Source organism: Bombina bombina, chromosome 3, assembly GCF_027579735.1.
Source record: "Bombina bombina isolate aBomBom1 chromosome 3, aBomBom1.pri, whole genome shotgun sequence".
NCBI lineage: Eukaryota > Metazoa > Chordata > Amphibia > Anura > Bombinatoridae > Bombina > Bombina bombina.
The window spans coordinates 1,077,714,604-1,077,739,265 of NC_069501.1; the positions used below are offsets into that span (position 1 = coordinate 1,077,714,604).

At 36.6% G+C, this 24,662-nt stretch overlaps 1 protein-coding gene across 3 annotated transcripts in view; it reads right to left on the reverse strand.

Annotated features, from left to right (window-relative positions):
- The window catches only part of RCBTB1 (RCC1 and BTB domain containing protein 1), a 98,294-nt gene extending 90,649 nt beyond the window's left edge, over window positions 1-7,645 (reverse strand). The window contains exons 1-3 of one of the 3 annotated variants that reach the window (XM_053708369.1): window positions 6,618-6,814; window positions 4,002-4,082; window positions 1,089-1,256 (exon numbers count right to left, since the gene is read on the reverse strand). In XM_053708369.1, coding sequence (XP_053564344.1) covers window positions 1,089-1,214 — 126 coding nt within the window. In that variant the 5' untranslated portion in view covers window positions 1,215-1,256; window positions 4,002-4,082; window positions 6,618-6,814. Of the gene's footprint in view, window positions 1-1,088; window positions 1,257-4,001; window positions 4,083-6,617; window positions 6,815-7,506 lie in introns of those variants that run through there. The other 2 variants (XM_053708367.1, XM_053708370.1) reach the window with 2 other exon arrangements.
- Between the last annotated feature and the right edge of the window lie 17,017 nt (window positions 7,646-24,662).

Below are 24,662 nucleotides of genomic sequence, written 5' to 3' on the forward strand. Positions count from 1 at the left end.
TCTGTCTGTGCAGCCAAGCCGTGAGTCTGATTATAACAAACTGTTGTAAATATCTCCCCTTCTCTTTTTGTTTGACTTTGCTGCCAAGCCGTTTACCTAGTTCTCAGATTCAAGCTGTGTGACGTCAACCTCAAGACCGCGGCTCTCTGCTTCAGTCCTGTCTCTCTCACTCAGCTGTTCAGACGCTGCATGCGCAGCACACGCTGTCAGTTTCACTTCCCTCACTAAGGTAAGAAGAGCAAGAACTTGTTGATACTCTGTATTTCCCAATACTCGGCCATCAAGTCAAACTCCGTATCTCTCTCATAAACTGAGCCTCATTATTGGGACATTCTCAAAGTATTGTGTGATATAAGACATTACTATCTGAGCTAAATAATTAACGATACACTTACTTATCTAGCTACGTTTCCTCTTGGATTCAGGAGATTTAAAGAGACAGACAGGTCTCTACATGCATATGTCAGATACTATAAAGGCCAATAAGTCACTGTAAGCTTTACTGATTATCTTCTTCATAAGTTAATCTCAGGCTCAGTGAAACAAATATCCAGTTCTGCAGATTCATAACCTATCTAGTTCCTTACACACAGCATCCTTGTCTTTCTTCCCTTGATTGTGTGTGTATATATATATATATATATATATATATATATATATATATATAATATATACACACACACACCTCGGGTAAAGTAAGAAATTGGGTAAACCTAGCATTACCCTAAATCTTCTCGGAGTGTATTGAGTCACTGCATCAAACATATATACACAATGCACTGTAATTCACACACCATCACTATCTTTTTTGCCTCCGTCTGGGGTCTCAAGGGGGTCCCCCCTTGTAAACCTCATTCTCCAAGGTTTACTTGGGGTGGATGCCAGGAGGATCGTTGGGGCGCCTTCCTTGAACCCCCCAGAGGCAAAAAAAAAAATAGTGCAGATGGGGGAACTACATTAAATCAGTGTTGACCCACAGCTGCTTGGGTAATCCTAGGATTACCCGGATTTCTGACATTACCGGATACATACATCAGTTATTATAATGCATGTTTTCATATTGGCAGAACAGGTGTCTGCAGACTTACCTCATTGTTGTGGGTAGTGTATATGGCTTCATTGCCTGATGAGCCAAAAATACATGCTTGACGAATGGAGGAGACAGCTTGCTGTGAAAGCAAAGTAAATAATGGCCATTTCCCAAAATCCACCATGGCTTTATCTTGCTGGTCAAATATTGCTGCTGGTTTTCATTTCTATAAAGAAAAGGAACAGCATTCAATGTTAGAAAATACAAAAACCAATTGGCAACTGTTATTAAAATATAATGTGGGGAGAACTAATTTAGATGACAGGGAATAGCTCAGTTTCAACAAGTAAGATTTGAGTGGGTCAGTTACTTGTGTGCTTCGCGCAGACAAAAGATTAAAAAGGACATGAAACAATTTTTTCCTTTCATGATTCAGAAAGAGCATACTATCCCACTTCACTTTCTTAGCTGCAGACAAAAAAAATAAATTGTAAAAAGTCTCTTGAATAAATTTGTTTCCTTCTCTCTTGGTCTAACATAGAAATGTTAGAATAAAAAAGGTGCATTGCTCATAAGAATGGCTTATATTCAGAAAAAAACAGCAGACTGAGAAAGGCTAGGGGTTGGGATTGAAAACAATCTGAGAGCCAGTCAATCAATGGGCTGCAGCTTTAATGCATATTTGCATGTTCACTTTAAACAGCACTTTACTGTAGATGCGCTGTGTTAAGGACTTACACAATACAGCCAGAGCACAGCACTCTTTGAAGAGAACAGCCTGATGTGGAGCAGTGCTGTAAAGTTAAAGCACACAGTTCCTGCATGTGTCCTGCTCTTTCTGCACACATGATGCATTTTCTGCGATGACACTCAGATCACTGTATGTTCTGCCTTGGGGCATACTATTTTAAAAAAATTCTGATTTTACTACCATTATCAAAATGTACTTCTTTATCAATGCACTACTAGGAACTAGCTCAAGACACTGGGTGAGCTAGTAACAAGGCATGTGTGTGCTGCTACCAATCAGCTGCTAGCCACAAGTAGTGCATAGTTGATCCTGAGCCTACCTAGGTATGCTTTTCAACAAAGCAAATTATTATTATTTTGTAGAGCACCAACAGATTCCACAGCGCTATAAACATAGGTATGATATGCAAAGGTAGCATTTAAAGAAGGCAAATGCCAAACGTTGCACTGTTGTAAATCAGCTGGACTCGTAGGTTTACATGCTAAGGGGGATGACAATAGAGGAGAGGAACTGAGGTAAGAAAGGTTAGCGTGCATTGTATGCATCTCTGAACAGAAACACTTGGAACTATGAAAACTAGGGGAGAGTCTTGTGGAGCTAGGCAGAGTTTTTCACAAATTAAGGTTCATTCTAGAGAAGTTCAGTAGACGGAATTTGAGGTAACAAAAGAGGAGGAAAGAAGGAGGTTGTGAGCAGGGCAAAGGGATTGGAATGGAGAGTGAGTATCTGAAGACTAAGTCAGAGATATAGGGGTGGAACAGTATTATTGAGGGCCTTGAATGTCAGAGTAAGAATTTAGTGTTGAATTCTGGAGGGTAGAAAACCCCAATTAAGGGACCGGCAGAGAGGTGCAGGTGATGAGCGACATGTAAGGAAGATCAGCCTGGCAAAGGCATTCATTATGGATTGTAAAGAAGATAGACAGCAGCTAGGGAGACCAGAGAGGATTGAGTTGCAATAGTCAAGGTGGAAAATGATGAGAGTGAATTCAAATCTTTGTTGTGTCTTGTGTGAGGAAGTGGTAAATTATGGAGATGTTTTTAATTAGGAAGCAGCAGGAACTAAGAAAAGAAAATAAGAGAAAAGGAAAGATCTGAGTCAAGTGAGACCCCAAGACATCGGGATAGGGGTAATTATGTTATTAACAGTTATAGAAAGATTGAGAATAGAGATTTTGAAATGCGGAAAAGGAGTTCAGTTTTGGAAAGATTTAGCTTCAAGTGATTGTAAAGTTTAAGGAATTCATTAAACTGCCCCTGTTTTTAAGAGTATTTTTTTTAATACTAGGCTTTAATTCCTTATAATTTACAATCACTTTAAAGGTACTATGATGGCATTTAGGAAGAAAAATGAGACAGACAGTGACAAACAAATTAAAGAGAAGTAAATTGCAAAGTATCTGAATCCTGAAACTTTCATTTTGACTTTACAGTCGCTTTTAATTGTAATTCAAATCCTTTTGGATGAACAAGATTATATATAATCCCTGTTAACATAGTAAGCCTGACATCCCTATTGTCATATGATTTTGAAGCAGGAACTAGCAGTCAAGAACTAGACAGAGCAGTTGTGAAAGAGCTTTGCTTAGTAGCTGAAGAGGTCAAACAGTGCCAGCTGTATTATGTAAGGATTCTATTGCTTGAATTGAAGCCTGAGAAAAATCATAAACTAATTACAGTTTAAAGGGATAGAAAGGTCAAAATTATAATGTGTATGTATGCATTTCAATTTGCTAATGGAAGTATATTGCAAAAATACTTCTATTTCAAACAATACTTTTTTCCCTAAGCAATATATGCACATATGCTGTAAGGGCCTGGGCACCAATATTCAATCTTAGAGCTAGTGGTGGGGTGTATTGTGTCTGAATACGTATTTGTTAAACAAGCCACTACTGACTGAGAAGGTGTGGTGTTTTTAATACTTGTCCACAGGAAGAACATTACAAAAATGCTTCTATTTAAAATTGAAATACACCCATGCACATTTAAATTTTGACCTTTCTATCCCTTTAACTTATTTAAAAAATAAAGCAGTGTTGGAACAACAAAATTCGAAATCCATATTTTTAATCAGAGAATCAACAATGCATATCATAAAACATACACCGTCTATCAGAAGTGCAGCACACTAGATTTGAGGTATTTCCTTGGCGACTGGTTACATTTGTCAGTGATCCTTATGGCTTTTCTCACATGTGGCTGCTGCAAGGTCACTTACAATCTTTGGATGACACGTCTCAGCTGCTGCTATTGGTTTGCAGATCGGAAGGTAAATGACTGCTTCAGTCCAGTGTGTAGCCTGGAAGACCCCAAAGAAATGGAAGTAGCAAAAGAGGAGATCAGTGATCACCAACTTGCTAACACACAGGGTCCACAGGTCAATTAGAAGGTTTACATATAAATGTATAGGTATTAAACACACAAATAATTATATAATTTCCCAAATGTGTAAAAAAAAGCTCAGGGCTTGATTACAGGTAGGGATGCAACGAAATGAAAATTCTGGACCGAAACAAAAAATTCAGGATGCCCGAAAACTGAAACTGACTTTTTCCCCCAAAAGGATTTTAAAATAGTTTAGGTTTAAATGTCATCATTCTCCCAGTGGGGTTAAAAAAAAAAAACAGGTACTAAAATGTTCCTTATTCATTTTCCTAAGTATTGGTCTGCAAGTAAACAGTGAGAAATAAAATAAGGACTTTGTGTAAATAATGAGGTCTGCTCTCCCTACAAGCTAAGCACATTGTATTGGGTTGTGGGTGTAATTAACAGGAACAGCTATTTCATATACAAAAATAAACATAAGGTATAATCTTCTGTACATGTTATACTCTGAAACTGGTATAAGTCATTGGAAATACATTAATGGGACAATAATGTTACAGTACATTGCCCTTTAAAGCTGTGGGTTGCAAAATGAGGTCATCCAATGCAATTTATTTGGTGCTACATTTCTCAAAACAATTATCTATCTGGCTCACTCAGGGAGTTATTCGCCCCTCTCTAACAGATGTGGGACAGAAAACGGACATGATTCTGTATGTGTGTCTGGTATGGACAATAACATCACTTCAAACTTCTAGACAGGTATTGGCACTACACAAGGTGAAACAGTGATATGTATCTAGCTAGAACTTTGGCTATTTAAAATGAAGGTAAGGTTAAGCGGTTGCGAATACACCAATGCATTTATCAATATTAGTTATATTCAGTCGCTAACTTTTTTTTTATGTTCAGGCTACCGGTTTTATAATATATCTATTTGAATTATTTAGCGTTTACTTGCCGACTCCTCCCAGAAGCTACTTCCGTGTTGCCCTGGTTTCTCTCCTTGAGCAGTCCCATCTGCTCTCTATGTTGGTTGAAAGCACGTTGAATTTGAACTGCGTATGCGCTAAAATATTAGTGCTCTACTGAACTAGACATCAGCTGCAGAATTTCGATCGGGTAACCCTTTTCATACTCAGAACGGATACTCACTTGGACTGCGACCGATGTCTATTGTCTTTGTTATTAGATTTTTAAGATAACGCAGACAGAGCATGCGCGTGACGTTCCAGTTAATGGACTGCACTGAACCCCGGGGGGGGGGGGGAAGCATTGATCCATATGCTGTTAATCAATTTAATTAAAATGTCGGGCGGAGGAAATAATATTATCGTCTGCATATTAAAAAAGGTAAGAAAAAGATTGATATAATACGATCTGTAAAAACTGATGAATTAAACTAGGGCTATTTTTAAATAAACTAATCTGGCGTTAATGAGTGTTGTGAACTTTACCTTCACCAAACCCAAAAAAATTATTTCATGATTCTGATAAATATTGCAATTTTAAGCAACTTTCTAATTTACTCCCATTATCAATTTTTCTTCATTCTCTTGCTATTTTATTTTAAATCAATGTAAATATTTGCATAGGAAACTAGTACATCTAGGCAAGTTTCCCCGCTTGCTTTTCCCCAGAGATTCTTAATATACAATGTTTCCAATGCACAAGAGAATTGTGGGTAAGATATGCAAATTCTCAGGGTTTTTTTGCTTCAAAAATACTGTTTTGACACAGTGATCCTTTTAACAGGATTATGACATTTTATTTTAAAAAGCAGTAATGTGATGCATAGGAGCCGACCCATTTTTTATTAAGAACCTGGGTTATGCTTGCTTATTGGTAGGTAAATGTAAGCCACTAATAAGCAAGCGCTATCCATGGTGCTGAACCTAAAATGGGCTGGCTGCTAAGATTTACATTCCTACTTTTAAAATAAAGATAGCAAGAGAACGAAGAAACATTGATAATAGGAGTAAATTAGAAAGTTGATTAAAATGTCATGCTCTATCTGAATCATGAAAGACAACATTTGGGTTCAGTGTCCCTTTAATGTAAGCACAAACTATTGAAATGCTGTGTATGCTATGAAATTAATAAAGTCCCTGTATAAATGTGTTTGAAATACTTAAACAGCAAGCAGACTGCAATTTATCTCATATTTTGTTGCAGCCTGGGACTAAATAATAATAAAAAATAAAAAAAACTCATGGTACCTATTCTTTTCAATTATGAGTGACGGCGAATACTATAGTTCACACTCTCACTAGCTATAATTGTTGGCATTGTTTCTATTTAAAAAAAACAAGTTCCCCCAACACTCCCTGTAGTAATTTAACCCCTTAGATGCTAGAAATACTTGCAAAGAATTACAATATAAAACGATAAGTCAACTATACAAGAAGAAGGACTGGCGTGTCCCTCATTCGGCTGGTTTTTATTGAGGAAAGCTGTATTATATTTAACCCGGTACTAATAATACCACGTACATACGTGCTTGGCTTACCTCCCATCTCGCTGTACCCGATAACCAAAATTTATTTTTTCATAAGATCCCGCTTAATCTATGTGACCACCCATGTTGCTCTGTACAAATATGTGCATCCAAAAATGAAATGCCAAGGCAGACTATACCAAGCCCCACACATCCGCGGGGGGAAGCCCTTCCCAACACAAGGCCGCACTTCCAGGACAGAAGGGAGGGCACAACCGATTGCAGTTACTGCAATGCATCATCCCCGAGGTAGTGCGCATTCTCTATGGTTGTGAAATATTGGCATTGCCACAGGTGACAGCCAGGTGCAATCTCTCTTGGGCAGTATGTAGGACGGGAGGAGGATTGCGGGCGGCTCATTTTCGGCCGCTTTGGTCCTCTCAACCCACAATTTCCGCCTGCCGAAATTTCAGTGCATCCCTAATTACAGGGTACCCTCTGTTTGCTGTTCTAGCATCCAGAGGGCTCTCGAGTTCTGAATAGCTTATTTTCACACGCACATTTTAGTTTTGATATTCCTGTGACCACATAAACTATGACACATTTTTAGATTTGCTCCTTCCCAGGGGCCACAAAACCTAGTGCCGAGGGCCACATGTGGCTCACGATCGGCCAGTTAGCCATACTTGCTTTAATTAGATCAGATTATCTATCTTTGCCTTTAACACAACTCTTAACCTGGACAATGTATATACTTCTGTCTGTTGATTTAACATCTGACCACCTGGAAGCTAAACGTAACGTTTGTCTGATAATTTAATAATCGGAGAAACCTGTATTGCTGCGGATCTTAAAGTGATGGTAAAGATTGTTATGTTAACTATCACAAATAGTTTGTTGCCCTCTTAATTCACATTTTTTTCTTAAGTACCAGTATATTGAAATGTAATAAAACATTTACTCTTATGTTCAGTGCGCTCCACCACCAGCCCCACTCGCTTGAAGAAATAATTATCTTCTTCATAAATCGTGTCTCCTGGCTTGTTTTTCTATGTCATCATGAGGCGACGCAAGGAAGTTGGAACCTTTCATTTTTTTAATGCACATGCGCAAAATGTTATCATTGTAGCTAGCGAATCATGATCATGCAGCAACTCATACATTATGCGCAAGCACGATATTTTAGCGCATGCGCAAGTCTCAAAATCGCGATTGTGCTAGGGATACGATAAAATAAGCTGTTTTCTTGCACTTGTGATTCATATTTACTTGGTTCATTGACATTATAGAAGTTAATTTCAATATCAGGAGCACACTTAGGAAATGACGTACACAGCATGTGAAACCTCTGCACATGTCACAGAGAACAACAAGTACAGTATCATGTGGCTGATTTTTAGAGAACAACAGATCATGATCAAAATAGATAAAATAAAATGCAATTATAATATTTTTTTAAAAAAAAATAGCGTTTCAACTTGTATGACCATAATGTCATTGCCCCTCACTTTAAACTGCTTGAACTTTCAGCTCCTCAATGCTGAACTCTAGATGACCGACCTGTCGGCTGCTGGTAAAGGCAAACAAAGGGTGTTTTGGTTGATTATACTCAATCTCCTACACAGCCCCTGGATGATATTACACCCCATTATACACAGAGACCACTGCTTGCTGTTGAAAAACAAATCCGATTAGGCATCCCAACTCTCCCTGAAATTCAGGGAGTCTACTCTCCCTGATTGTAATAGCGGCTCCCTGATGCCAGCAAATGGATTGCAATCTCCCTGAAACTCCAAGTACCATGATCCAATGTGACCCAAATCCGGAAAAGTGTTTCTTTAAGGAATGCCTGCTGGGACGTTATAGAACCCTCAAAGCATGCATCAGTAACCAAAAAGCCCCCACTGAATTAAATAAAATAAAACACAAATACTACCTTATTTACTGCACGTAATTAAACTTCATATTCTAAAATATTTAAGCATTCAACAAGCGTGCGATCACTGGAAAATCAGTTTGTTGTATGTGGTTGTGTAATAAAGCTAAATTTTTTTTAAAATGTGCATTTAGTGGGAAACTACTTTTTTTTTTGTTGAAATATTTATTTATAAACCAACATTGAGTACACAAGGTAAAATTAACGTCGCCATGCATGGCTTGATATCATAACATGAATAGTACTTAAAAAACAATAGACAATTTACAGCAAAAAGAATACTATTATTATATGTCCTTTGTTAAAGTACCAAACCAATATGTGTTCAATGAAGGTATTTTTTACAAACTTTATAAGCTAAACCAACATACCACTCAAACCGAACAAAAACAAGACAAAACAAAAAAACAACAAAAAAAAAACAGAACAAATCAGGAATCAAGAAAAAGAGAGAGGAAGAGAAAAAAAAAAAAAAATGTGAATTATGTATAAAACATACTGATAGTGTCTCCTTTCCTCTTATCCACACCCCGCAGCCATCTATTCAAAATTTCTATTAATCATCATTCTTCCCAAATGCCTATATTTATCTGTTAAGAGCAGTTGCTGAAATAGAGTCGAATCCTGCAGATGCAGTAGGACCTGTTTTTTTATATTTTCAGCTTGATCAGCTATTACCAAGTCCCATTTCGCCAAAAACAATTTAATTTGATTATCCTTAAGTATCCTGGGATCTTTACTATCTACTATAAGTTGCATAACCATATTACCCAGGAACGTGGAAAAACTTGGCGCACTTTTCCCTTTCCAGTTACATAGAATTAGCTGTCTAGCCACTAATATTACAGTATTGATTAAATGTTTATTGGTCCTTTTTTTATCAGACACCAAAAATAGTATGTCTTCTATCTGAAACTTAATACTGGGTGTTAAAAACCTATTGATCCAAAATTCCACTTTACACCAATATTGTTTTATCTTTGGACACTGAAAAAAGACATGTATTAAATCCGCCTTTTCAGCATTGCATCTCGAACATTTACCTGATTCTTGTCTTTTCCATCTGGAAATCCACCAGGGGGTCAGATAGGCTCTGTTTAATAATTTAATATGGGACTCTCTAAATGATATCACACGAGTGTATTCTAATATAAGGGAGAAACTTCCTTTGAAACGATCATATGTTAAGTTTCTCAGGTCCTTGTTCCATTTAGAGAACATGCCTACTATTTTCCCCTGTGCCTCCATAGAGTTTAATTTTTGATATAAAAAAGAGATCGAGTATTTCCCTGCTTGGTATAACTTAATACTCGATTCAATAAGATTGGAGATAGATACCTTTGGGTCCCATAGTTTATTAGTGTCGATAAAATGCCGCACTTGCAGATATGCAAAGAAATGTGTTCTATTAAGATTAAATTCAGTTACTAGGGAGTTAAAGGTCTTGACAGTTTTATATTGATTATCTATTAGCTGAATAATTTTAGTTAATCCTTTCTCATTCCAATCTTTAAAGGCAGATGTATCCATCCCACTAATAAAATGTGGGTTGCCCTGAATCGGTAAATATTCAGACATTCTTGTATCTGAGGCTAACGACTGACATATTTTCTTCCAAGCCTTCATGACATTATGTACTGTGTACTGAAACCCAATCCTATCAATTTTTTTTGTCATCGGAAAGTGAAGGAGCGCCGTTAAGGATAATGGAGAGATTGCTTTATCCTCATTTCTATAATTAGTCATGTATTCGTTGCCCGCTAACCAGTCTAATGCGTTTTTTGCCATGCCCACCCAATTATAATATTTCACATTTGGGAAGGCTAATCCTCCCTCTAGTCTCGTATGTGACAGATTTTTCAGGGCTATTCGTGGCTTCCCCTTCTTCCACAGAAATTGTATACATTGTGAATTAAACCGCCGCATGTCTTTTGCCGGGATAAAGGCTGGGATATTTTGAATCAGAGAATTTTCGGGAATAGCATCATTTTAATAATTGTTATTTTAGCAGACAAAGATAAAGGCAATTTAGCCCAATTTTGAAGCAGATTGGTACATTTTTGCCAAATAGAAGCATAGTTCAGTTTGTACCAATCTGCTGGATTTTTTGAAAGAATTATTCCAAGGTATCGAATCTTAGAAGATGCCTGTTTAAAAGGATTCACCAATAAGCTATTTCTTTTCTTAATAATCCACAATATTTCGGATTTATCCACGTTAATTTTTTAGCCCGAAAAACTACTGAAATCCCTAATAATCTCTAGTATGCACGGTATATTTTCCTTTGTGTTACTGATATAAAATATAATGTCGTCTGCATACATTGACATAACAATTTTTTTATTTCCTAACATAGTTCCCTCTAGCTTCTCTCTACATAAAATTGCTAAGGGCTCTAAGGAGATGTTAAACAGGAGAGGAGATAGTGGGCAACCCTGTCTGGTTCCTTTCTGTAGATCAATACTGGGTGATCTTATCCCATTCATCTTGATGTAGGAAATTGGATTTCTGTATATTAATTTGATATAATTGGCAAAGTTTCCCACTATCCCAAATTTCCCCATTGTATTAAATAAGTGATTCCAAGAAATAGAGTCGAATGCCTTTTCGGCATCGACCGTCAATAGAGCGAAGTCAACCTGTTTAAGCTTCTTATTTTTCTGATTATGCATCATCAATTCAATAAGGAACATTGCAGTCCTAATATTTTTCTGTATGGTTCTCTTTGGCATAAACCCACTCTGATCCGAATGTATTAGGTCTCCTAGTACAACTTTTAATCTTTCGGCTAAAACACTAGCTATTATCTTATAATCTGCATTAAGCAGAGATATGGGTCGATATGCATCCATTACCTCTGCATCCTTATCTTTTTTATAAATCAAAGTAATATTGGCCTCCGTAAAATATCTTGAAGGAGATATGTTCTTAATAAAGTAACTGTTATATAGACATACTAATACTTGACTAATATTCTCCTGCAAAATTTTGTAAAATTCCATGGGTATCAAGTCTGGACCTGGGGCTTTACCACAAGGAGCAGACTTGATAACTTGTATAATTTCTTCTGCAGTTATCTCTTTATTCAAAAACTCTAGTTGTTCCAACTTAATTTTTGGTACCTTGATTTTGTTCCAGAATTTAGCCATTGTTTCTAAGTCTGTTTTACCCATAGAGTATAGTGTTTTATAAAAGGAATGGAATTTAGCCAGAATATCTTTTGGCGCCGTAAACCTTTTGCCATTCATCTTAATGGCTCCAATATAGTTATTATTCCTTTTACTTTTAACTATTTTAGCAAGTAGTTTAGCCGTCTCAGGCGTAAATCTGCTGTATCTAACTTTATTATTGATATCTCTTTGGAAGATCTGCTGCTTTAGAAAAACTACCCTCTCTGTTTTAGCCTCTTGATACTTTTGCCAATTTGCCCTAGAGATATTATTTAGATATCTTGTGTAACTATTTTTTAGCTGGTTTGACAGCTGATCCTCTCTTAGTCTTTCTTGCACTCATATAAGCCTTAATTTGTCCTCTAAGAAACGCCTTGGCTGCTTCCCAAAATATTTCAATCTTTGACAAATAATTTTTATTAAGAGATACAAATTCCTTCCATTTGGAGAGTAGCCAATTTCTAAATTTAAAATTTGCTAAAAGAAAAGAGGGAAAAAAGAAACTTGCACTATTTTCTGAAGGGGGCTTCAGTTGGTCAATTGAAATTGAGGTAACCGCATGGTCCAAGACCATAATATTTGAAATATCTGATGAGATCTCAGCACCCAGTAACGATTCACTTATTAATATCATATCTATTCTTGAAAAACTCTTATATGTCTTTGATTCACAAGTGTAGGCTCTCTCATCAGGGTGCTGAGTCCTCCAAATATCCCTCAATTTTAGATTTTTAGTAAAACTGTCAAGACCCTTTGCCTCCCTAGAGTACCTAGCGCTCTTAATATTCCTTAGCCTATCTAAAGGGGGGTTAAAAACTCTATTAAAGTCACCTCCTAATATGATTTGAGTATCTATGTATTCTATAAGCTTAGTATATAAGTTTTGCCAGAAGATTGGACAATATTCATTTGGCGCATATACTGAGCATATTGTAAAATTAAGACCTTGTATATTCACTCTTAATATTAAAAACCTCCCCTCTTTATCCACCACTTTGGAAATAATTTTATAGTCTAAGTTTTTTTTTAAAAAAGCAAGCCACTCCTCTTTTTCTACCTACTGCTGGAGCAGATAATACCTCTCCGATCCAACCCATCTTTAGTTTCCCTGCTTCATTCTCACTAAGATGAGTCTCTTGAATTAGTGCAATGTCGGGAGAGAAACTTTTTAAGTAATGTATAATTTTCTTTCTTTTAACTGGAGAGGAGATGCCTCCCACGTTCCAGGAACATATATTGATACCTTTAATCATCTAATTTCTTTGGGCCTGGAATGACCCCAAAAACTTCAAATAAAATACACCCTCCTGAATGTAGCTGTAGAGAGTGTGGAAAAGAGAGGAGGAGAGAGAAGGAAAAAAGAAATAGAAGGAGAAAAAAAAAAAAAACATCTTTTAGAACAATCACACAGCTGCATATACATATGCAGAAAAACAGACCCTTACAGCCTAGTAACTCTTGCTTATTTATCCCTTTAAGTTTCATTTATATTTGGAAAATGTTTCAACAAATATATAATGTATAGAAACCCTCTATCAGTACTATCTGTTAAGTTTTTTCTCTCTGTACTTTAACCTTTTGGATAAATTGTTTTGCTTCTTCCATATTATCAATAAAAATCGTCTCATCCTTGTGTACAATTTTCAATTTAGCAGGATATATCAGGTTGACCTTTACACCTAATTCAATCAACTGGGTGCAAAAAGGGGACATTTCTTTTCTTTTAATCGTTGTTTCAGAAGAAAAATCTTGAAAAATTAAAATACGTTTGTTATCAAATTCAAAAGGGTATTTTTTCCGATATAGCATAAGAACTTTAGACTTGTCTTGAAAGTCCAAAAATTTAGCTATGATTGGTCTATGTGCATTAGGGGTACCATCTTTTGACATAGCGGGTCCCAATCTATGCACTCTCTCAATTTTAATTGGTAATTGTTCTATAGGGTACCCTAACGCTTTAGGAAGCTGAAAGGCTATTAGATCCATTATATCAACAGATCCCTTTGGATCATTAAATCCTATAAATCTTAAATTATTTCTCCTGGATCTGTCTTCCAAATCCTCTACTCGATGTTGGAGAGTATGCATTAATTTTACTTGAGTATCTAATATGGATTGTTGACTAAATTGGCAATCGTCTATGTCAGATATTCTAGCTTCCATCTCAGTCAGTCTTTGTGAGACTTGCTTAATTTCGTTAGACATTAGCATTATCTCTTTCTTTAAGCTATCAAACTGAGGTAAGAAAATATCTGAAATATGTTTCACAAGGCTATCTGTGTCGATATGTTGACTCACAATAGGGTTTTTCTCTGATTGATCTAGATCTGTTAAACCAAGGCTGCTTCTGGGTTTCCTATCTTTTGTTGACTTGGGAGGCATGCTTTCACTGATATTTTTATGGCCAGTCAGGAATCTATCCGTCTAAGATTTCTACGAATAGCAGAGCTCCTAGTGATTGTGGTATGAGTGAAAAAATTGTCTGTGTTAAAAAAGGGATTACGTCAGTGCGTGATAGCTATGTGCAGTTGTGATAAAAATGTGAATCTGTGACTCTGGATATGACCATATGTAGTTGGATTATGTGCATGTGTCAGGATACCATAGAGGAAAAAGGAAGAAAGAAAAAAAAAAAAATTAAAAGAGAGAAGAGTCAAGAGGAGAAAAAGAGGAGAAAAGAATAAATACAAGGTATCAAATAAGTGTGTACTAATGTGTTAATTGTGTTTAGTAAAAATTGAAAAAGGAGCTTTGCCTAACTATTATTCGAGCAGTCTCCTGATATTTCCCAGTTGAAACTTTCCAAACAAAATTTATCCTAAGGCCAAGAGCAGCACACCCGGGTTCTAGACAATATCTAAACCTCTATTAGTTCAATACTATCGATTTAACCTTCAAGTGCCTTTAACTTTTTTTTTAAAAAGATTGTCACTTTATCCTTTATCTGAAGTATAAATGAACAGTTTAAGCACTTCTAGACCATCTCATATTGATCAATTTCACACTCTTTACCAGGTATTTACAATAAATTTACCTAGCCAATACTGCAATTTAGACTTGATATGTACTCTTAGTGACTACTCTATAAATTTACCTTCAATTACATATCTCTTACACCAGTATAATTAAGAGAACTTAGGCAAGCAATAAACATTCTTCTAGATTACATATATTAACTGATTCAACAGTTCATACTCCTTAATATTATTAAACCTGTGGGTCTCTAATATGGTATTTAGGCCACTGTCCTTGAATAAGTTTTATAGAATAATGTTAACACAAATCCTAAATACAACTCCTAAATACAATATATAAGACAATAGGTCTTCTATACACAGATTCTAGCCCCTGGACCTTCCTATAGCAATGCCCAGTCTCTTTACATCCACATAGTACACCAGGGCACCTGCAAGCAAATCAACAAGTCATATTTTAGATCTATTATTGCCACTGTTTAACTCTGTGAAGTTTCCTGCTTGTCTGTGTTTGCTTGACACGCTGATATTATATGAAGGTCCTCCATGGTATCTCAACCTGTGGTAATATGACCCCAAAGTTAATCTTGCAATGCCTTGCAGCAATAAAAAAGTTCCAAATTCCTAACTTTTGTTTGCACAGCGTATACTTTACTGCTATTCCCTGGGATTATCCCAATTCAACTCAAAAAAGTTCAGTGCAGAGATTAATGTCTATATCAGTCATATAACCCTTTATCTTATCTTATATCGTACTTCTTCACACCACTCCTGTGAAATTATTTATCTGCTTAAAGTATTTTCCTTTGCTAGAGACTTAGGCTAAGAGCATTTGGGGTTAGCTGGGAGCCGTTATCCAGCACTTAACAGTATAACAGATCGAATTCTGAATATAGAGATACAAAAAGTGCCTTATTATAATAACAGTTACTTATCTGGGGGTACTTGACTCGACGTGTTACTTCTATTCCAAGCAGCCTTGTATACTTTCATTCCTCTGAACCAGGCAGAGGGAAAAGTTCCAGCAGAGACTCCTTTAAATCCCTTAAGAGCCACCGGGCCTGTAACTTTTTCCAAGTAATCATTCAACAGAATGATTAAGTTTAAGCCTCCTATCCCTGAGCGTCAATTAAGGAAAGAGCGGTGGAATCCACTCCTTACCTACAACTGCTTTCAGAGGTCCTGGGAGGTAATCCCTGTGGCTCCAATATCGTGTGCCTTCTTCTTTTATTGTCTTCTGCAGACGTCCGATAAGAGCCTAAGACAGGCTAGTAATTCCCCAGCTGACACATAAGCCGATGATTAATCCCTCATCCTCCGATCTCCACAGCTTTCAGTGGGAAACTACTTTAATGATAAGTCTCTATCTTATTTAGTGTTTCAAGATGTCCAATATATAACTGGGAGGGGGGTGGCGGCGCAGTAGCGGGTGAAGCCACCTCCCTGAAATGAGTTTTTGCAGGTTGGGATGTCTGCTATGGTAAATCTAAAAAAAAGGGAAAGTGGCGCCCTGTGAGCAGATGAACTCTTCTCAGTGGAGGAGGAACAAGTTTGGGATTTGTATAGTCACCAGGGTAATATGGAATCCTGTATTTGTCAAACCGTTATGACACACATACATAAATGATAAGCACCTGCACGTCTTAAAATCTTTTCCTTATCACTATAGTTCTTTTGCAAATGTAACATATTGTAAAGTAAAGGGATACTTACTATAAAAAGTAAGGTATACTAGTTAAAGGGACACTGAACCCAATTTTATTCTTTTGTGATTCAGATAGAGCATGCAATTTTAAGCAACTTTCTAATTTACTCCTATTATCATTTTTTTCGTTCTCTTGCTATCTTTATTTGAAATAAAAGCCATCTAAGCTTTTTTTGGGTTAAGAACTCTGGACAGCACTTTTTGATTGGTGGATGGATTTTTTCCACCAATCAGCAAGGACAACCCAGGTTATTCAACAAAATGGGCCGGCATCTAAACTTAGATTCTTGCATTTCAAATAAAGATACCAAGAGAATAAAGAAAATTTGATAATAGGAGTAAATTAGAAAGTTGCTTAAAAATTCATGCTCTATCTGAATCACAAAAGAAAATTTTTGGGTTCAGTGTCCCTTTAAGATACCAACTCAATCCTACCCATAAATTATTTGAAACACTGAATGAATATCATACCATCATCAGTTGTCACTGGTATACATAGTTAAACCAATAGACATATTTGCACCTAAGGGCAACACGCAAAAAAAGTTGCATAAAGGACACATACATATAGTTCAAATTAGTGCTTAGAGTACTGTGGTTTGTATTAATTGTAAGACCTCAGAAGCCAGACTAAATTCCATGCAATGCATCAGTAAAAAAATACTGTGCATGCTTCATTACAAACATTTTCTCCTACTTTATGTATGGTTATACTGTAGTGTGTTGTGTACATGGACAATGCTATACAAATTGCCACACATGCAATTTTAGAATCCATGGAGGATTTTGAAAGTAAAAGGTTTTAAGAGCCAAGGTTCAGTGGATTTTTTTTAATATTTAAAGGGATACTAAACTCATTTTGTTCTTTCATAATTCAGATAGAGCATGCAATTTTAAGCAACTTTCTAATTTACTCCTATTATCAAATTGTCTTCTTTCTCTTGCTATCTTTATTCGAAAAGCAGGAATGTAAAGCTTAGGAGTCAACCCATTTTTGGTCCAGAACCCTGGATAGCGCTTGCTTATTGGTGGCTACCTTTAGCCACCAATCAGCAAGTGGTACCCAGGTTCTGAACCAAAAATGGGCCGGTGTCCTAAAATAATATGTATACCGTAGAAATATGTCAACCACATCACTTCCGGTGACGTGTTATCAGCTGCTGGAGGGTTGTGGCGCTCACTGTGCATGTGGCCCAACCTCCTACAAACAGCTGTTTAAGGCGATTCATTTTAAAACAGGTCGAGAAATTCTAAGGGCATGCGCACACGGCCTTACTCCTCAGGGATCCATCGTGCTCTGCCGACTTGCCGTGCCTGGGGGGTGTTGATGGGGATTACATAAGTTACACAGTGGGTGCTTATAGTGGATGGTGATGGGGCTTACACAGTGGGTGCCTTTACGGGTTACAGGGGGTGCTGATGGGGCTTACATAAGTTGCACCCATTGTGTAAGCCCTATCACCACCACCGTTATAAGCACCCACTGTGTAAGTTATGTAAACCCAATCACCACCCCCTATAAGCACCCAATGTGTAACTTATGTAACCCCTATAAGCACCCCCCGGGCATGGCAAGTCGGCGGTGCACGATGGATCACTGAGGAGTAGGTCCGTGTACTCATGCCCATAGAATTCCTCCAGCCATTGTTTTCAAATATGTCGCCTTAAACAGCTGTTTGTAGGAGTTTGGGCCTCCAGCGCATGCGCAGTGAGCACCACAAGCCTCCAGCAGCTGATTCACGTCACCGGAAGTGACGTGGTAGACACATTCCTATGCGGTAGACAACTTATTTTAGAACACCGGCTCCTAAGCTTTACATGCCTGCTTTTCAAATAAAGATGAATCATGAAAGAAAGAATTTGGGTTTTGTATCCCTTTAAGGCATCAGGGATATATTTTATATATTAACGTTACTTATGAACAATAATCCAAAAAGTTAAGGGCCAGAAGTAAAATTTTAAGGGTCAGTTTTCCCAGAATGTGAAGACCTGTAGTAGGATTGCTCCTCATTCTTCCTGCATGATTTACATTCTGATATTACAGATAGGCACTAGTTAGGTCTCCTTGCCATCAAGTCCTGTGCAGAGACTCAAACAGTTCCTGCATATGTAACAGTCAGAAGCTTGCTGGGCATACTAGAGATTACAGTTTCATCTCTGGCATGTACTGTAAAAAGCTTTGTGGTTAAAGGACCAGTCAACACAGTAGATTTGCATAATCAACAAATGCAAGATAACAAGGCAATGCAATTGCACTTAGTCTGAACTTCAAATGAGTAGTAGAATTTTTTTCTGACAATTTTAAAAGTTATGTCTATTTCCACTCTCCCGTACCATGTGACAGCCATCAGCCAATCACAAATACACGCTTATTCTGTGAATTCTTGCACATGCTCAGTAGGAGCTGGTGACTCAAAACGTTTAAATATAAAAAGACTGTGCACATTTTGTTAATGGAAGTAAATTGGAAAGTTGTTTAAAATTGTATGCCCTGAATAATGAGTTTCATTTTGACTTGAGTGTCCCTTCTAGTGTCCGCTTTCCATGTAATGTATTTTTTTATACTACAAAACATCCAGCTCTGCAGTCTCCTGCATTTTATGGAGTAAAAAAGTGGGAATTCTGCCTCAAGTTTTAGCCATTACATTAACTTTGCCAACCCCTGACATTACAATTAAAGGGATATTAATCACTATGATGGTTATATAAATTGATAAATCCTGTGTGTGTAATATATACATACATACATATACACACATATAAATACACATACTCTGCAAATACTTTCATTATTTAGTTCCCTTTTCCCATAATTCCATTCTGAAATTGTGAGCTTTTTAGTTCCTGTTAGAAAAGTAAGAGCAGAGCACTGTTATATTCCACACAGCCATTGGCTGCACACTGTAGTGACCTATTTATAACTGTCAGAGTATGGTGTAGTGGCCAAGCGCTAAGACGATCCCTAAGCTGAATACAAATAAAGGGCCTAACCAACCCCCAAAAGAAAGAACTAGTATGAAATAATATGTACAGCGCCAATAAAGGCTAAGGGATAAATATAAACACTAAAAAATGAGATGTAGGACTGCCAGGGCTAAAATGATTTAATACAAATGATAGAATGGTATTTTAATACAAATGAATAAAAACAATAATATAAGTTAAATGTGTATAAAATCCCTATAATAAAACTTGCGTAAAATAACAGTTAGGTCATGGATCCATGGGTAATATGATGAGAGAATATGAAATAATAATAATGTAAACTCCACGTGTAAGTGCGAATAAACAGATAAGTAGATGAATAAGTGAACAAGTGTGCGAAGTGTTGTTACAGCATAGGTGAGCAGTTAACAGCCGAATGTGATAATGAAAATATGAACAGTGTATACATATACAGGAAAAAACAATCCAAAAAGTAATAATCAAAAAATAACTGAACAGTCCTGATGAAAGCACTGCAGTGCAAAAAGGAACAAAAAATGATAATCACAAGTAAGTTAATACCAATGAGTGAAAAAATGTGGAAAAAAGAGATGAGGTGACACAGTGATGTGAAAAAATAAAAATATAAAAATGGAAAAAATAAGATCAAAAATCCGGTGAAAAAACGAAAAAACAAAAGTAATGTTCAACAAATGTTAATAAAGATCAAAAAAGAGCAAAAATTGTGTTGTAATCCAAATGAAATGACAGTAAAATAGAAATAGAATCACATAGAAGAACCTTGAATCCTGAGGGGGAAAGTTCCCAGGTGAATCCTGACAGCGGTCAGCTCCTTATCCAATGTCCTAGAAATGTCCCTGTAAGAAAAGGATTAACATAGCGTAACAAGTCCTTAGAATAGTTAGAATCTTAAAATGATGCTTACCAACAGGTCTACGCGTTTCGGCCCCAAAAAAGGCCTTTATCAAGACTGCTGGATTGGTAAGCTGAGAGGCTTTAAATAACAGTATCACTTAAGTGACCGGATGTAGCTCTGAAGTGCACTTCCGGTTTCGCCACAGGAAAAAAGTGTTTAACATGTGTAAAATATGTATAGAATATGTCACTCAGAAATAAAATTGTCCTATATTTTATTCCTCAAATTTATATATATGTATTTGATTAAAAATCGCCACTTGAATGTCCTTAGGCTCAGTGTATCTTAAGCATCCATAGTCGTGATGTCACTTCCGGTTTGCCGGGATAAACTTTTTATAGCTGATCTTATGTTTTAATAGCCTAAAGTAATGAGCTTGAATTAGAAGATGTAATTTAAGGTTTGTTTTTAATATATTTGTATATTGAGGCTCGATCAGACTATACTTTTATGGTGACGATTTTGCAGGGATTTGATTGGTCGTGACATCACGACCCGGATTCCTATGATCCTATTGGTGTTAGAAAAAGGTGTGTGGGTAATAGCCCTCCTGATTGGGTGTTAAACGCTGAGATGTCAAATAGTTTTTTAGCGAAGGGGGGAGAGATTTTTTAAATGGCAGAGGAGATTTAGATGATAAAGATACCAATTTCATAATAAGAACAGCTTGAAAAAATGATTAGATTTATGTTTTATTAGAGGTGATTTGTATGCCTTCTCCAGTATGTTTGTGTATGATTATGAGTCATCGCACGAATCGTACATAATAGGGAGATGTAGTTTACATCGCTTCTCCAGTGTGTATGTACATAGTGATGAGTGATATCCCTAATCATATGCCTTAGGTTTAAATGGGAAGATAGGAAGTCTATTAGTCCTCTCTTGCAAACTAGTAATGCTTTAGGCATTTTTAAGGCACAACATCATAGTGAGGGAGTTCTATCAACATCAGAGTTAGGAAGTAAAATCCAAATGTGGCACAATAATAAAGAGAAGATCACTTGTCCTATATACCTAATCAGACTAGTTTAGCCAGGTTAACACATGTTAAACACTTTTTTCCTGTGGCGAAACCGGAAGTGCACTTCAGAGCTACATCCGGTCACTTAAGTGATACTGTTATTTAAAGCCTCTCAGCTTACCAATCCAGCAGTCTTGATAAAGGCCTTTTTTGGGGCCGAAACGCGTAGACCTGTTGGTAAGCATCATTTTAAGATTCTAACTATTCTAAGGACTTGTTACGCTATGTTAATCCTTTTCTTACAGGGACATTTCTAGGACATTGGATAAGGAGCTGACCGCTGTCAGGATTCACCTGGGAACTTTCCCCCTCAGGATTCAAGGTTCTTCTATGTGATTCTATTTCTATTTTACTGTCATTTCATTTGGATTACAAAACAATTTTTGCTCTTTTTTGATCTTTATTAACATTTGTTGAACATCACTTTTGTTTTTTCGTTTTTTCACCGGATTTTTGATCTTATTTTTTCCATTTTTATATTTTTATTTTTTCACATCACTGTGTCACCTCATCTCTTTTTTCCACATTTTTTCACTCATTGGTATTAACTTACTTGTGATTATCATTTTTTGTTCCTTTTTGCACTGCAGTGCTTTCATCAGGACTGTTCAGTTATTATTTTTGGATTATTACTTTTTGGATTGTTTTTTCCTGTATATGTATACACTGTTCATATTTTCATTATCACATTCGGCTGTTAACTGCTCACCTATGCTGTAACAACACTTCGCACACTTGTTCACTTATTCATCTACTTATCTGTTTATTCGCACTTACACGTGGAGTTTACATTATTATTATTTCATATTCTCTCATCATATTACCCATGGATCCATGACCTAACTGTTATTTTACGCAAGTTTTATTATAGGGATTTTATACACATTTAACTTATATTATTGTTTTTATTCATTTGTATTAAAATACCATTCTATCATTTGTATTAAATCATTTTAGCCCTGGCAGTCCTACATCTCATTTTTTAGTGTTTATATTTATCCCTTAGCCTTTATTGGCGCTGTACATATTATTTCATACTATTTATAACTGTCCCTAATTGGCCACAGCAGAGAAGGTAACCTAAGTTATAACACGGCAGCTCCCATTGTTTTATAGGATATTAAAACTTTACACTTAAACAACTAATGAAACTTTAAAAATGACATCTACATGTTATTCTCAAACAAATCTTTTCTTTGAAATCTATTATTCTATCTAGCATTTAATTAGGTGTTTAATGTCCCTTTAAAATAAAATTCCCAATAATCAGAACAAAAATTTATAAAAAAAAATTCTGCTGTATAGGGAAAACACTAAATGTATCAACATTTTCATTTCCTTTAGATGACAATGTATTTCAAAGGGAAACTACTGAGACATCCGTAGCTTTAAGTGAAAGTAAAACCTTCCCTACATGAAAGATCTTAACAGAGATGGTCACTTTAGTTTTAAGTAATTCATGGCATAAATGGTTTTATTCTATGGAGCTTGTCAATAAGTATGACAAGATACTCCAACATGTAAGCTGACGTGAAATGTAGTTGTTTCTCTACGGTATAAACAAGCTCTACCTAAATAACAGGTAACAGTTTAACAAATTAAAATATATTTTAAATGTGAAAGAGAGCCCTGGAATGGATTTTTATTGCGCGCGCATGTTTTAGCTTAAAGTGAAAGTATATTTTGCACTTAAATATTAATGCTATTCCTTAATCTTATATATAGTACTACAATTGCTAACTTTTTATTTTAAAATTTGTCTTTTGTATATTTTTATATTTCAAATCTCATACCGTTTTCTGTACATCCTCCACCCACCACCTCATTTCCTGCTTCTCCCTTACACGTAAGAGCGGTCACGCCCGCTCTTACGTGTACCTCAGTGCGCGTTCCTGCGAAGCCTCGTATATTGCGCATGAGTAACAAATATGATCGCTATTGTGATACATATTGAATATGGAGATTTGCGTGTAGGAAGACAACACGCATGCGTGTCTCATGAACGCGCTCTGATATAGAGGCAGAGAATTCAATGAGACACGCATGCATATTTGATAATGTGGGTGTATAGTGAAGCTGTTGGGACGCCAGTGGGGGACCAATAACAAGGATAAAGTTGATATACGTCATTTTAATATCCAATTTTTTTTTTTATTCGGGTGGAGAGGCGTCTGAAAACCATAGCGTTTTCAAAGGTACATTAAAAAGAGAATAAATATTTTAAAAAATTGATGAATTAAAGTTAAACTATTTTTCAATATTCTTTGCGATTTTGCTTACGTGGACATGATAGTATACTTTTCCTTTAATGTGCTCACAATTTTAAGAAATTGCGTGCGCAATTTGTAAACTCATGTTCACTTTTCTGGGGTTCGGTACTATATTAAAAAAAGCAATTGGAAACTATATTGGGTTAAGCTGTGTATAAAGAAAGATGTTCCACAAGGTCCCTGAATTATTTCCGCACCCCTTTCAAATAGGAGGTGGTTGTACATGAGTCCAGCCTACAACTCTGTTCCCACCCAAACCCTGGAGGAGTTTCCGGCCTATAAGCAAAAAAGGTAGCTGCTTGCAGATGCAAAATCACTGTTTTTTGTTACTTATGTAGTCAATTATGGTGGTCACACTCATAACTCTCCTGATTTATAAATACTGGCCACTCTGAGGTTCCGTATTTGACAGAAAATCAAGTACACAAAATATATGCTAATGAATCAGGAAGTCAAAAGCAGCTTCTGTATTTGCTTCAGCAAATGTGACTTGAATTTCTCATACAGAATGAATTTGGTCAAATAACTTTAAAAAAACACAAAAAAAAACCCCGCACACAACATTGACCATCCTCCAGTTTCAAAGACAGGGTCCATTACTTCTAAGAAGATGTGTATTATGTAATGATGTGCAGCTTGTTCCAAACTGAGGGCTCGATCCGATAAAAATCGTCGCCCGCAAAAGCTGGCGACGCCAATATTTGCACTGGTTTGGTATCACATATACGGCGTAACCTAGAAGTTACGCGCGTATATTTCTGCCGTCGCCCGTAGTTTTTTGGGCCATAGGCAGGTATACCAAACCAGTGCAGTTTGGTATCCAATATACAGCGTAAGGACTTACGTGGCGAAAATGGAGAAATCTTACTCCATTTTCACCTCGCCACAAAAAGCAGCCGTAAAAAGCCTTACGCTGACTATTGGAGCCCCGTAACTCCCTAAACTAGCTGCTAAATAAACCTAACACCTAACGCATGCGCAATGTCTATCTAGCTGTCAACCGCTATCTGCTAAATAAAACCTAACACCTAACGCATGCGCAATGTCTATCTACCTGTCAACCGCGATCCCCGGCCGCAATCCCTAATAAAGTATTTAACCCCTAAACCGCCGCCATCTACATAAACTAACTCCCTACTGTGAGCCCCTAAAACCGCCACCATCTAACTGATCTATCC